This window comes from Crinia signifera, chromosome 5, assembly GCF_055691185.1.
Source record: "Crinia signifera chromosome 5, ASM5569118v1, whole genome shotgun sequence".
Taxonomy (NCBI): Eukaryota; Metazoa; Chordata; class Amphibia; order Anura; family Myobatrachidae; genus Crinia; species Crinia signifera.
This window is the reverse complement of record NC_139221.1, coordinates 161,986,168-162,001,474: the sequence shown is the minus strand read 5'-3', so window position 1 is coordinate 162,001,474 and position 15,307 is coordinate 161,986,168. Positions and strand designations below refer to the sequence as shown.

General features: G+C 45.6%; 1 protein-coding gene across 1 annotated transcript; it reads right to left on the bottom strand.

The window, feature by feature from the left end:
• Positions 1-11,825: 11,825 nt before the first annotated feature.
• Positions 11,826-13,142, bottom strand: LOC146005750 (Ig-like V-type domain-containing protein FAM187A). Its single transcript, XM_083145180.1, has one exon. It carries the CDS (start codon positions 13,140-13,142, stop codon positions 11,826-11,828), a length of 1,317 nt encoding a protein of 438 aa, XP_083001306.1.
• Between the last annotated feature and the right edge of the window lie 2,165 nt (positions 13,143-15,307).

Genomic DNA, 15,307 nt, shown 5'->3' with positions numbered 1-15,307 from the left:
CCAGTTATTTAGGGGGAAGTTCTTTGTGTTATATGTGTGCAAGTCTTGTCTGTCTATTATTGACTGTGATAACATGTATAATTGTAATTCTTAAGTAAATATTTTTATATTCAGTACAGCGCTGTTCCTACTCCCTTTTAATCTGTCATGGAGGCTGCTAATGTTGTAGTATGGGCAGGGCCGGTGCAAGGGTGTTTGGCACCCCCCTGCAAACTATAATTTTGCGCCCTCTCCACCTTAACTCATAAATGGACATGCGCCGAATAGGTGTGTTGGAGAGAGGAATGTCTGGAGAGAGAGAGAGAAACATGGGAGAGAGAGAAATGGAGAGAAAGAAAGAGACACAGGGCCAGATGCACTAAGCTTCAAAAGTGATAAAATGTAGAGTGATAAACAACCAGCATTCATCTCCACTCATTTCCAGTCTATTCTGAACACCTCACAATATTGTTTTTAGGCCAAAAGGTTGCACGGAAGTAGTTGGATAACTATGATAAGCAACACAAGTGGGCGGCACAAACACTAGACTGATACGGCACTTAATAGCACCCCTGGACTGATATGGCACACTTAGCATCACCCCTGGACTGATATGGCTCACTTAGCATCACCCCTGGACTAATACAACACACTTGGCAGCACCCCATGAATTATACGGCAGACTTGGCTTACCCCAGGAATTATACGGCACAGATGGTGGCACCTCTGACCTGATACAGCACACATGATGGCACACATGGTATTATATGGCACAGATGGCGGAACCCCTAGACTGACACAGCACACATGGAATTATACGGCTCACATAGTGACACTCCTGCAGTAAAAAGAGTTATTCTTTTAATAAAAAAATGGCAGCACCCCTGGATTGATACAGCCGACTTAGCAGCACCCCATAAATTATACAGCACACTTGGCTCGCCCCTGGACTGATACGGCACACTTAGCATCACCCCTGGACTGTGACGGCACACTTAGCAGCACCCCATGAATTATACAGCAGACTTTGCAGCAACCCATGAATTATATGACACACTTGGCTCACCCCAGGAATTATGCGTCACACATGTGGGCATCCCTGACCTGATACAGCACACATTGAATTATATGGCACAGATGACGGCACCCCTGGACTGATACGGCACATGGCGGCAGGCATTGAATTATACGGCAGACAAATTCCTGCAGTAAAAATAAAAAAATTATTTTTAATCATAAAAAATAGCAGCACACCTGGAATTATACGGCAGACTTAGCAACACCCCATGAATTATACAGCACTCTTGGCTCACCCCTGGACTACAGCGCATTTAACAGCCCTTGCAGTAAAAAAAAAAAAAAAAAACACCTTATTTTTATTTTCATTAAAAAAAAGGGCAGCTCCCCTGGTCTGATATGGGACACATGGGGGCACCCCTGGAATTATACGGCACACATGCGGGCACCACAGGACTGATACAGGACACATGGGGGCACCCATGGAATTATATGGCACACATGAGGGCACCCCTAGATTGATACGGGACACATGGGGGCACCCCTGGAATTATATGGCACACATGCGGGCACCCCAGGACTGATACAGGATACATGGGGGCACCCATGGAATTATATGGCACACATGTGGGCACCCCTGGACTGATACGGGACACATGGGGGCACCCCTGGAATTATACGGCACACATGCGGGCACCCCAGGACTGATACAGGATACATGGGGGCACCCATGGAATTATATGGCACACATGTGGGCACCCCTGTACTGATATGGGACACATGGGGGCACCCATAGAATTATACGGCACACATGTGGGCACCCCTGGACTGATACAGCACACATGTGGGCACCCCTGAACAAATACAGCACACATGTGGGCACCCCTGGATGGATACAGTACACATGCGGGCACCCCTGGACTGATACAGCACACATGTGGGCACCCCTGGACAAATACAGCACACGTATGGGCACCCCTGGATGGATACAGTACACATGCGGGCACCCCTGGACTGATAGAGCACAAATGTGGGCACCCCTGGACAAATACAGCACACATGTGTGCACCCTTGGATGGATACAGTACACACGCGGGCACCCCTGGACTGATGCAGCACACATGCGGGCACCTTGGGCACTGGCAGCAGTAATTAAAAAAAAACACTTTTTTTTGCTTTTAATTTTTTTTTTATTTAAATAATGCAGCCCCCCTCTGTAGCACTAGGAGCCCCCTCTATGCATTAATCACCCCCCCCCCCCCCCCCAGCAGGTTTCCCCCTCACACCCCTCAGCAGACAGCACAAACATATCCGTGCTGTATGAAATCACCAGCCTGTTTGAAAATGGCGCAGACCGCCTGGAACTATATATCCCCAGGTCTCTCGAGAATCCAACACGGGATGAAGACGTTTTAGCCTCGATTTGGACTCGGAAAGATGGCGGGAACCGGCGAACTCCTTGGATCCGGCCTCGGATCAGGTAAGTTCGTGGGGGTTCGGATCTCTAGGATCCGTGCGTGTCTGTTGCATTGCGGACACACCGTGGCATTCAGAGCCACCAAATTCAGCAACAAGATACCTCTGGACCCGGTGGTGTCCACCTCTAAGCCGTTTTTAGGAAATTTAACTTAGAAATTAAAAAAAAACACCAAGTTTTAATTTGCCTTCATTGATGATCTTGGGAAAAAGATTGACGAGCTGTGAAACCGTTGATGAAGGAACAACTACACACCTGATTTCATTGCTGTCATTGAGTATGAATGACACATTCTAACATTATGGTGAAGGTTTTGAACAATTAGGAATAATTGAGTATATACATAGACCACACTTAACACACACATGTACACAATGTACGCGCACACACACAGTACACCACATATGCACACAACACACACATATACACACATAACACACCACATGCAGTACAACACAAACCCATATACACTACAACACACACCCAAAAACAGTACAACAAACACACAGAACACACACTTAAACATTGTGCAGATACAGAAACACACAGAACACACACACTTAAACATTGCCAGGATACGCACAGCACACTACACACACATATATACGTAGCGCTCCTCACAAACTTACACATTCGGCAGATACACACAACACAACACACACACATAACACACCACTCACAGTACAACACGCACCCACATTCACTACAACACACACCCAAAAACAGTATAACACACAGAACACACACACTTAAACATTGCACAGATACAAACAGCTCACTACACACACACATTTATATCTAGCACACCTTTCCCACTTCACATTGCGCAGATACACACAACACAGACATAACATACCTCTAACAGCACAACACACACCCACATTCACCACACACACCCAAAAAACAGTACAAACAAATACACACTTAAACATTGCACAGATACACAAAGACACAACACACATATACACATACTGTATATACATAGTACACCTCACACACTTACGCATTGGACAGATACATACAACACAACACAACACACCACACACAACCACATACACTACAACACACAGACACAAAAACAGTACAACACACACAAACACAGAACACATAAAAAAGATTTTGCCATTTATTTAACAGTCAGTACCGGCAAATAAAAACTGTACCTAATGTACTGTTTTTTCTTTTTTTCCATTACCCGTCTCTCCAGTCCTCCAGCCTGTCACTGCGCTTCCCGGACGGTTGCACTGAGATATTTTGCCCTGGCCAATGCACCCATTGATCAATACAAAGTGGGTACACTGCACTAACCCTGATAGTCAGTTGGATGTTAGGCACTGCTTGGTCGATGGGCATGAGAGCTGCATGTATTTGTTTGAATGTTATGAGTGTAAGAAGTTGAAGAATAAGACTAAGATGAAGATTTGTCACGTTAAAGTGTACAATTTACTCAATAAATCGTGAAAAAATATGTATACATAGAAGTACAATCAAGAAATGAGAGTAGGATTAAAAAGTAAATTCTGATTCGAACTGATAATTGTTTGGATGGGGGTGGGTTGCGAAACAAATCTATAGGTGGAGGGGGTATGGATATTGGTGGCATAATTGGTGTTTGGTACACCTACAGGGGGTCCCCAGTTGATGAGAAATTTTCACTACAGTGTCACCGTAGGGGGATTTCCAATTGGGGTTTAGGTGCTCTTTTAGGGACCCCTTTACAATCCCGTTGGTCTCTTCTCCTGGAGCCTACGGTCTCCCTCAGTGATTGACTATCATTAAGGGAGACCATAGGCTCAAGGAGAAGAGACCTACGGGATTGTAAAGGGTCCCTAAAATACCACCTGGACTTTAATTGGGAATCCCCCTATGGTGACACTGTAGTGAAAATCCCATCAATTGGGGACCCCCTGTAGGTGTACCAAACACCAATTATGCCCACAATATCCATATCCCAACCTATAGATTTGTTTCACAACCCACCCCCATCCAAACAATTATCAGATTGAATCAGAATTTATTTTTTAATCCTACTTTCTTCCTTGATTGCACTTCTATGTACACTTTTATTTGTTTTCACGATTTATTGTACACTGTAACATGGCAAATCTTTATCTCAGTGTTATTCTTTAAATTCTTACACTCCCAACCTTATCAATACACCCATTGATGATTGCGATGGCTGGATCGGTGGATTGGCCGGGCGGGTGTAGCGAAGAATTTGGCCCATTGCACCCATTCCCAGTGGTGCATTGCAGTCCAGGTAGCGTGCCTCGCATCATGACATAATTTGGCCAGGCGCGTGGACCTGCTCCCACACTCAGGGGCTGCCCCACTGTTTGGTAGAGATGGCCCGTGCATGTACTTTACAAATCTACAGACCTCAGAGACTGAGATCGGTGAGGGAAGCGGCAGTGGCAGGGAGCGGTGAATTTTTTATTAATTATGGCGCGGCAAGTAACGCCCACCCCGGTCTCCACGCACTCAGCACCTGTAATTACACACCCAAGAAACTGTACCATTGAAAGTATAGAAATGGAGGTGTGGTCATGCACCCCCCCCCCCCCCCCCCCCCCCGGCCACTTTCTGATCTTGTATCGATTTCTGACCCTCAGATGTTGGAGGGTATGTCATAGGTGCTAAATCTCAGGAGTGGATGTGGAATTCATCAACACATACAAGTTATTAACTCAGGAGCGTTGTGTTTCAAACAACAACACCACACCTGATTTCATTGCCATCATTGAGTATTAATGCAAACACATTATAACATTATGGTTTAATCTTTAACAAATTACAATCTTAGGTCTTTGGCACAGCATACTGTAAGATTACATTTTTCAACAATTTTGGAAATTAAAAAAACCCCAACGTTTTCCCGGGCAACGCCGAGCGTGTCAGCTAGTCTCTAATAAAAACCACTTCACCGAGCTTAATAAATCTGCCCCAGAGTTCCCCTTTTGCATAATATACATGCACAAGCAGCGGCACTCAAATTAAAGACAGCTCCAGCAGCATGGTACCAGCTTAAACTGTCTTTAATTTCTGAAAGCAGCCGCTTGTGTATGTAATGTATGACCCGACGCATGGGAACCCAGGAGGGCACCGGAGTCAGTATTGTATAATTGGGAGTGCTACTCTCTGCTGTGTTTGTGTATATAGTTACATACAATAATTTAGTTGTGCTTCCAAGGGTGAAAACAAAAAATATATACGACACTTGTCCTCGGATCTGAGGGGCGGCTGCCGTATTCTCTGATGACCGATTAGGTGATTCGGTTATGTAGGTCTGAAAAAGTGGGTGAGAGAAACAGGTGCCCAATAGTGTATAATAAGTGATATATAGTTCTATAGAATAATAAGGATGTGCGTACCAAATTAATAATTTAAAGGGTATTTGCGCATGAGGTACTTCCTCTCTGGATTTAAGAGCAGAATATTGTAGTAGAGTGCTGTTTATTGACTACTGATGGTTGGTGCCCAAAAAGAAAAAAAAATGCTATCACATATACTATATATGTACAGTAAGTTTAAAAAAGTACAATTAAGTAAAGACCATATCTTAGGGAAACATAGGTGGGGACATACATGTATATGAATTTATATATAAAAATATGAGTTGCTGAATTAGAAACAAATATAAAAATACTGAAAGAAGTACTTAACTTTCTAAATTATGTCCATTAAGACCAAAATGCTGAATAGCAGTGCCAATAGGGACTTTCTCCCATGCAGGCAAACATTATTACTTTATACAGTACCCCGTGCAGTTGCAGTTTGTGCTTATCAGGAGGGAAATGCTGCAATGCCATGGTCGGCAACAGCTGTCAAAGCCACATGGGAAGTTCCAACTTCTCACTGCCTGGACGGAGGTGGAGATGCTATCACTGCCTGGACGGAGGTGGAGATGCTATCATTGCCTGGACGGAGGTGGAGATGCTATCACTGCCTGGACGGAGGTGGAGATGCTATCACTGCCTGGACGGAGAGGGAGCTGCTAGCACTGCCTGGATGGAGGGGGAAAAGCTAGAACTGCCTGCCTGGAGGTTTATGTGCCACTGCTATGTACCGCAGCCGCCTTCTGATTGAAATGTGAAGTTGTGGTGCATAGTACATGGGACGGGGCCCTGGGTGGTCAGCTGTTTACAATTGAGGCAGGGTACAGCAGCATGAGCAGAGCAGAGAGAGAGCCTATTCATTTGCAGAAGCTGCTGAGCGGGTAGCGCCAGCCCTGACTATGGGGGTTTTGTTCATGGCTGTAGTGCGGGTGTGTATTGCTGTTGTATACTTATTACTAATGGCTGTAGAAAGGGGCTTTGCTTTATCCATTAGAATATGAGGGGGTGCACCAATTTAGTTTGGTGCCTGATATGTATGTTGTGGGTTATTAGGAGAATGCTGTAGGCTTAGATGTAAATGCTATTGATGTAATGAAGAAATTGGTTGGAGGACCTAGATAATTGTAGCTGCGTGGCTTTCCAGGTATATATTTCAAAATACATTTTGCTTCTTAAAGTATTGTGCTCTGTCTCTCTTTTCACTCCTTGGTATGAATAGGGATGTCAGCTAAATTTAAAGGCATAGCGCCCAACTGTTCCGCTTACCGTGGGAATGTCTCTGTTTTTGGGGAAGTTCCCGCATCCCGCCCAGGCCGGCACTGTCGCTCGTGAATAGACATCTATTCATGCCCTACAGCAGCAAAAACAGGGCGTGGTAGAGGCCATGACCCCTTTCACTAGGCTACGCCCCCCAAATTTTCAGCGCGGCTTAAGCCATTTCAACAGACAAGCACCTGGAGATTGTTCAGAGTTCCACTACATTATGCATCTATTCCTTTTTGACATGTATGTATTGTGACAGGCAAGATCATGTGCCCATTGACTCCCGTATTGACCACAACTTTGGCATCTGCATATTTTATGTCTATGTGACTGGTGATCTGGCCCTGGTCCCTGTGTAGCTCAGGCTGTTGTACTCTTTTATGTACCGCTGCTGTTTATCAGTACTGTATATCATAGGGAGGTTGGATACAAGCAGAGTTTATTAATGTGGTTAAGTCAGAATGTGGCACTTTGATCCTAGGGAATCAGAAAGATGAATTTCCTCCACCAGATCTAGCCAGTGTGTAGCCAAGGGACACATCAGGAGTGTTGTATACACACTATGGGCCTGATTCAGAAATGTTGCTTAGGCAGCGTATATTCGCTGCCAACAAACAGGTAAACGCCGCCTGCCCCATCAACCAAATCCCTGCATTTGCATACGAGGGAATGTGTACGCTCACACATCCCGCCTCATGAGTGAAAAATTGTGGGAAAACTCATTATGACCTTTTGACTGTCAACCTTCCCATTGTTGACCTAAGCCCTGTCGACCTTTAGTGGTTGACCTAATGTATGTCGACCTAGCAACTGTATTCCTCTGGCACACCAGAAATGAAATGACTAAGCCATGTCCTACTTCACTTCATAGTTTTGTATTAAAAATGAGCTTTTGTCACATCACTACTGTGACAAAAGTACAATCCACAAGTTCCCCTGAAACTGATGCTGGCATTGTATGGCCCAACAGTTTGCCACTTTTGTGCTAACCTGGGTAAAACGATCAAGGGCCGGTATGAGTAAGGTACCAAAGTACAGCATTGTGCAATACCATGTGGGATATCCAATTAAACGCATTAAAATCACAAAATTTCAGTCAGTCAAAGGGTATTCAATTAGATGCAAGAAATGCAGCCATGGTAATGTCTAGGACTAACCAGAGATTTTTTTTTATTGAAGTTTAATATATAGGGAGAAGAACTGGGCCAGATGTATTATAGCGGCACATATAACACTTCCTGCAGGAAGGGACATCGACAAAATGTATTAACATCTTGTCTGCCGAAGCGGGGAGTGCAATTTCGGCTTGGGGTGTTACATTGTGTACCCATACCCTCCAATAGTACACTTTTATGGTCTTTACTGGGTAAATCCAATGTACCATTTTGTACCAGTTAGACAGGTTATTATGGAGGTATTCTCCGGCAAGTGAGATGGGGTGGATTTGCTGTCCGTGACGTCTTTGGCGGGGGAGTTGCGACCAATAGTTGTTCAGTCAGCAGCGCTATCTAGATGTGGTACAGCTACCGGACCCAGAAGAGCACCTTATTTCCGTGCAAAATAATGTAGATGTATGTATCAGGGGAAGAGATTAGATTATCTGGCTACCCACCGGAAATTACGGTTATTACTATATTACTGGGATCTATATTTCTAATTATAAGAATAAGTACTAATCTATTGAAAACATAGGATAGGGGTAGGGTTACCACCTTATCTCTTTAAGGGGGAGATTCTCTAAGCTAAAAATACGGTAAAAACACCGTTATATGGGTTTTTACCGCATTTTGGGATGCTGTAAGCATCCCCCGCCGGGTTACTGCGGCGGGGGGCATCGCCTGAAAAATCTGGCGATGCCCCATAGAAGCCTACCCCGCAACGACCCCCGCATCGATCCTCTTCCGGGTGCAGGGAGGAGAAGAGCCCGGAGCAGCAGCAGCGCCGGGTGTGGGTGGGAGGGAGGGGGGAGCTGCCAGGACCTGCTGTGACCTGGCGACTCTCACCGCAAAGGACAGCTCTTAACGCAAGAGCTGTCCTTTGCTATAATTATCGCATATATTAGAACATATGCAATAATTATAATTGCGATGGGCGGCGAAGGGGGGGGGGTGGAGATTTTTAGAGAATCTCCCCCTAATTCTGGACACATATAATTTCACAGGTTTTGTGGCTGGCTGACTTCAAGATACATTTCACCTGGTTTTAATCAGCCACAGAACCTGTGTAATTAATGTGGGTCCGCTCACTCAATTTGCATACCTCCCAACTTTACCCTCTCCAGGAGGGACACAATGCTCTGTTTCTGGATTTTCCTCTGAATGTGTGATTGCCATCACCTGTGCCGAACAGGGTAATTGATAAGAAAGGTGCTTCAACACAGGTGATGGCAGTTATTCAGAGGGAAGTCCAGAAACAGAGCATTGTGTCCCTCCTGGAGAGGGTAATGTTGGGATTACATACCTCCCAACATAACCCTCTCCAGGAGGGACACAATGCTCTGCTCCTGGACTTCCCACTTAATTCACAATTGCCATCACCTGTTTTAAACCGGTTCATTGATAAGAAAGGTGCTTCAGCACAGGTGATTGTAATCATGCATTAAGAGGAAAGTCCAGGAATAGAGCATTGTGTCCCTCCTGGAGAGAGTCATGTTGGGAGGTATGCAGCACCTATTATTCTAATCAATTTTGACGGCAAGTGTATTTTAGATACATCTTAGAAATGTATGTTTTTCTTTTCAAAGAAAGCGCTCAGAATACTATATTTTCAAACAATGGTCCTAATTCAGAGTTGATCACAAAAGCCAAATCTCTTTTTTGCTGGTATCTGGAGATAAAGCACAGCGGTGTAGCTAGGTGCCATGGTGCCCGGAGCAAGGGCATGTTTCGCGCCCCCCTACCCCGGTAATTGGGGGCGTGGCTAACATGTGTTTGCATGTTACATTTGAAAAGAAAAAACTTAAGTTAACTTAAAAATAAGACACTATATAAGACGCTGTAATGGAATCTGCTGCGCTATATAAGGTGCCGTAAAGGAATCTGCTGCGCTATATAAGACACTGTAACGGAATCTGCTGCACTATATAAGACACTGTAACGGAAGCTGCTGCGCTATATAAGACACTGTAACAGAATCTGCTGCACTATATAAGGTGCTGTAACGGAATCTGTTGCGCTATATAAGACGCTGTAACGGAATCTGCTGCGCTATATAAGACGCTGTAACGGAATCTGCTGCGCTATATAAGACGCTGTAACGGAATCTGCTGCGCTATATAAGACGCTGTAACAGAATCTGCTGCGCTATATAAGACGCTGTAACGGAATCTGCTGCGCTATATAAGACGCTGCAACGGAATCTGCTGCGCTATATAAGACGCTGTAACGGAATCTGCCGCGCTATATAAGACGCTGTAACGGAATCTGCTGCACTATATAACATGCTGACAGCTGTAAATAAATAAATATACATACAGCACAGCAGGGCAGCAGCAGATGCCAGAGAGATTCACCCCCCCCCCTCCTCCCCTCCCCCAGGACCCACAAATCCCCCAAACCCCAAGTTTATTATTATGCATATTACATCATTAATTAGCTGTAAAAAAAAAAAAGAAATCCACCTTGAATAATTATAGCAGGGCGGCAGCAGAAACTCTCCTCACCAGCGCTTGGGAAGTTGGGATGGCTGTGGCTGATGACGGAGGAGGGAGTGAGAAGCAGGCGACTAGAAGGAATCTGAGTGCTGCTGCGCTGCCCGGAAGCCCGTCCGAGCAGCAGCAGCACCAATTTACATTGAAGTGAGTCAGCCGCCCAAGCGTCACGGACCGGGCAGGGGGCAGGAGGCAGGCGCCGGGCAAGGCAGCCGCCGGCGCACGCTGCCCGTACAGATGATCTTTGTGCGGGGATGATTTTTGCGGAGGGGGGGGCGGGCCGTCGGCGCCATCCGACCAATCAGCGCCCGGAGCGTGAGCTCCGGTGGCTCCGCCCTCCCTACGCCTCTGATAAAGCATACTTGCCTAGCTGACCCTCTCCATTCGGGAGAAAATGCTCTGTTCCTGGGCTTCCCTGGTAATGTATGATTGCCATCACCTGTGGTGAAACACCTTTACCAAGCTCCCCACAGGTGATGGCAATCATACATTACCAGGGAAGTCCAGAAACAGAGCTTTTTCTCCCGCATGGAGAGGGTCAGGTAGGCAAGTATGAGATAAAGTCATGCACCTCAAATGGATCATGTGCACTGCAGGTGGGACAGATGTAATGTGCAGAGAGAGTGAGATTAGGTTCAAACAGAAATCTCAATTACAGTGTAACAATAAAGCAGCCAGTATTTACCCTGCACAGAAACAAAATAACTCAACCAAATCTACCTCTTTCTCTGCGCCTATTACATCTGCCCCACCTGCAGTGCAGATTGGTTTTGTTCATCTGCAAAAAGTGCAGCCTGGCATTGGTTGGTTCTTTCACCATAGAAGCCACCCCTCCCCATTTATCCGGGCTTGAGACCGGCTATGATAGTCACATAGGCTGGGTTAGTGGCCTCCAGAGAGGTGTTATGTCCTCTGGAGGTTTTGTTTGTTGTTGTTATAGATGTTTAGGTGCCCATACACGGTACAATTATTATATACAATATTGTATACAATATCGCATCTCATCACATCTCGGTTTTGCCATGAGATGAGATCTAGTACAAAAAGTATGTGCTGGCATCTGGTGATGCCTTGTGGCTGGGCAATGTGGCAGCAGTCTCTGCAGTTAGTATGGACACATGAAGTTATAGCAGCAACACTTGACACAGTAAATGAGCGAAATGAACATGCCTAAACCGAACAAGCTTAAGCAGATGGTCTTCATGGCAGCAATAGCCTCTGGATCAGTAAACCGAGTTTTTAAGCCAGCTTTTAGCACAGTCATCCTGAATCCAGCCTTCATCTTCTGTTGGAGCCAGCAGTAGTACAATCCTGTGTCACTGATTTCTACAGAACGGATGTTCAGATGCTCTCCGTAGTCTGTTGTTACTCTGCGATTGTCAGAAGGCCTAAGTAGGTACAGTGATCGATATAGTCTATGGGTGACTTTTTCCTCCTCCTTATCCCAAGCCACAATTTGCCCTGGTTTGGCTCCTGGGCACTGAAGGGTGAGGCTTTGGCCTTCTGGAATATGTACCATTTGAGTTGGTGCCTTTAGTAAGTTTGGTATGTTTGGAAGGAAAGGCATATAATTCCACATTTTCCTCATACGTTTCAAGGCACCAGTTATCCATTTGCCGATCTTATGTAGGAGGTTGGATGGTGTTTTCCTGCAGGGTGATGTGCAGCGTCTGATCTGGATCTCTGGCTTGCGATTAGTAAGATATTGCTTAAATCTTGCTGGGACAGCGCCTGAGCCACATGGAGCCTCTTTTTTCTTCATGAGCAGATACCTTGGGAACAGGTGGTCACTCCTCACATGACAGTAGCCCACTCTCATTTGTTCTCCTTGCACATCACAGCGATCACATACGGACCAGTCTGAAAAAGACGTGAAGGCTGTAAAGCCGTCCATTACCAGGTCTTCTTGTGGACGATCGTTCTTTTCTGAGAATTCCACATCTGCTGTTAGGGCATCTTGGATGTCGATGTTATAGCTATAGAAAAACTGCTTATCCCATGTGCCACATATGTAGTGCCCGGAATCTTTTGTTTGTGCCCGAAATAGTACAAGGTCATACACTTGGATGGCAAACCTCTTCAGGGCATCGGTGTTACTCTGCATGTTGTGGCTGTCCACTTGGGTTCCACCGTTGACATTGGTGAACACCCGGCTGAGCTCACCACCCAAATTCTTCTGATAGTACCACACTACAGATTTGATCTCTTCTGGCTTGCAGTGGCATTCTAGCGTGATGGTCATATCCGTCAGGTAAGCCGCTGTGTCAAATACTATGAATGCTGGGCAGTGCACGGTTCTAAATACATCCTTCTCCTCCAGCAGCTCCAATCCAGAAGCCGGACTGATGTTTATTAGGAAAGCCGCAGCAATAAGTAATAAAAGGTGATGATGACTCCTCAGAGCCATCACCATGAAAGTCATTGTAAAACAATGTATAACTCAAGAAGCAACTATCAAGTATGCAACTTCTCTCGTCTAGTCACAAGTGACAAATGAGCCAGCACAGGAGTCCCCACTGGGATAGTCTCTTCTGTTATTGTGATGTCACAATACACTGTCACCATGGCAACCACTCAGACAGACTTATGGGGCCCATACACCAGTGAGGGGGGATACTACAGCTAGGGTTGCCACCTCATCCCTTTAAAACTGGAGACATATTAATTACACAGGTTCTGTGGCTGGCTCACGTCAAGACTCAATTTCAACTGTTTTTTTTTTTTTTTCATTCCAACTGTATTGTTTTAATCAGTCACAGAACCTGTGTAATTAATGTCTCCAGTTTTAAAGGGATGAGGTGGCAACCCTAACTACAGCTGATTTATTTATTTATTTACAGTTTCTTATATATCGCAGCATATTCCATTGCGCTTTACAATTGATTTTCTCTTCTTCATCTCTCCCCTCATCTGTCCATTTATCTCATTAGCATCTGATTTTGTTATATAGATTATGCTTAGTATCAACAATGTTTTGTATCTTTACTATTACATTTTTTGGGACATCGTTGTCGTTTCTTCTCTACACGCCTTACAATAGACATTGGAAAACACAGCAGGAAACTGTATTACAGATCAAGAAGTCAATAGTGTATGAAAAATAGTTTCCCCTTCACTATTTTATTGCAGTGTATACACAGTGTCATATAGAAGCAGTTAGGTTCAACAGGATGCAGTTTAAATCCCGGCGGTCGGGATCCCGGCATTCAAAATCCCGACGCCGGAATCCCGAACGCCAAAATCCCGACACTTTCTCCCCCCGTGGGTGTCCACGACACCCTCGGAGGGAGAATAAATTAGTGTGCCGAGCGTAGCCACGCACCGGGCCCGCTGCGTGGCGAGCGCAGCGAGCTTGCAAGGGGGGCGATCCACGTCCCCCCCTTGTCGGGATTTCGGCGTTCGGGATTTCGGCATCGGGATTTTGAACGCCGGGATCCCGACCGCCGGCTTTTCATGCCGAATCCAGGTTCAACAGTACATACCTCCAAACATGACCCTTTAAAGAAGCAGCAGAGGCTGCCATCTTGGGCACACTGCATAGCTTACAGGAAAATATGTGCCTAATTTAGGAACCATAGTACAGTAGCCTTAACATTTGATATTTTTTACTTTGCATTCATGAAAAATCGGTACAAAGGGCTATATAGATACTGCAGATCACAGTCTCCTCCATTTGATGACTGTGAAACGATCTTTTATCTTAGTGCACTTGGTTGGTTTCGGAAGCTTTGGCCGATTTTTACCTATGGGCTGCAGACCCCCAGTAATATCCCCTACCTAGCTCAGTGAAAGTGAAGCCAGATGCAGTCCATGAGAGTGCACTGGCATCACTGCGACTGTCAGTGACTTCCAATTGGTGGTTCTTCCTGCAAGTCACAGACACTACAGACAGTTCCACCAGGATGTGTTTCCGTCTACTGGGCAGGGGCAGAACTGTCAGAGACTATGGAGTGAATTGCTGCTGGGCTCCATTCCTGAAGAGGGCACCTCCTTTGTTGTTCCCAACTGCTAATACTATTCCATTCAGTGTCTCCCTGCTGTGCCAGATGCAGATTCCAGGCGCTGGCATCAAGCATGTAATCCCCAGCTGGCAATGAGCATGCAACTCCCCTAGCAATGAGCACGTGACCCCCTGGCAATGAGCATGTAAACCCCCCACCCCTCTTGGGAACGATCATGTAATCTACCTCCCCCTGGCAACAAGTATGTAACCCCCCCCCCCCCCCCCTGCCCCCAACACTGTTAAACAGGCAATGAGCATGTAATCCTCCCAGCAAAGAGCACGTAAACCCCCCTCCCCTTGGCAAAAATCATGAGCCTGTAAGGTGCCCATACAAGCTGCAATAATTGGATGTGTTTTGGTCCCGATAACATCGCACACGATTTCCTTGCAATGCGATCGGAACTTAGTGCAGCACATACTTGGAGTTGTGCGCTGGGATGTGCATGGTTGTGTGCACCGCACCCGTAAATCGCAGCGTGTATCGGCACCTTGAGGTATATATGTATTTATTTATTTTAAATCTGTTTATTGTTATAAATTTGGCAGATAGAATTACAACAAACAGGTAAATATAAAAGAAACAA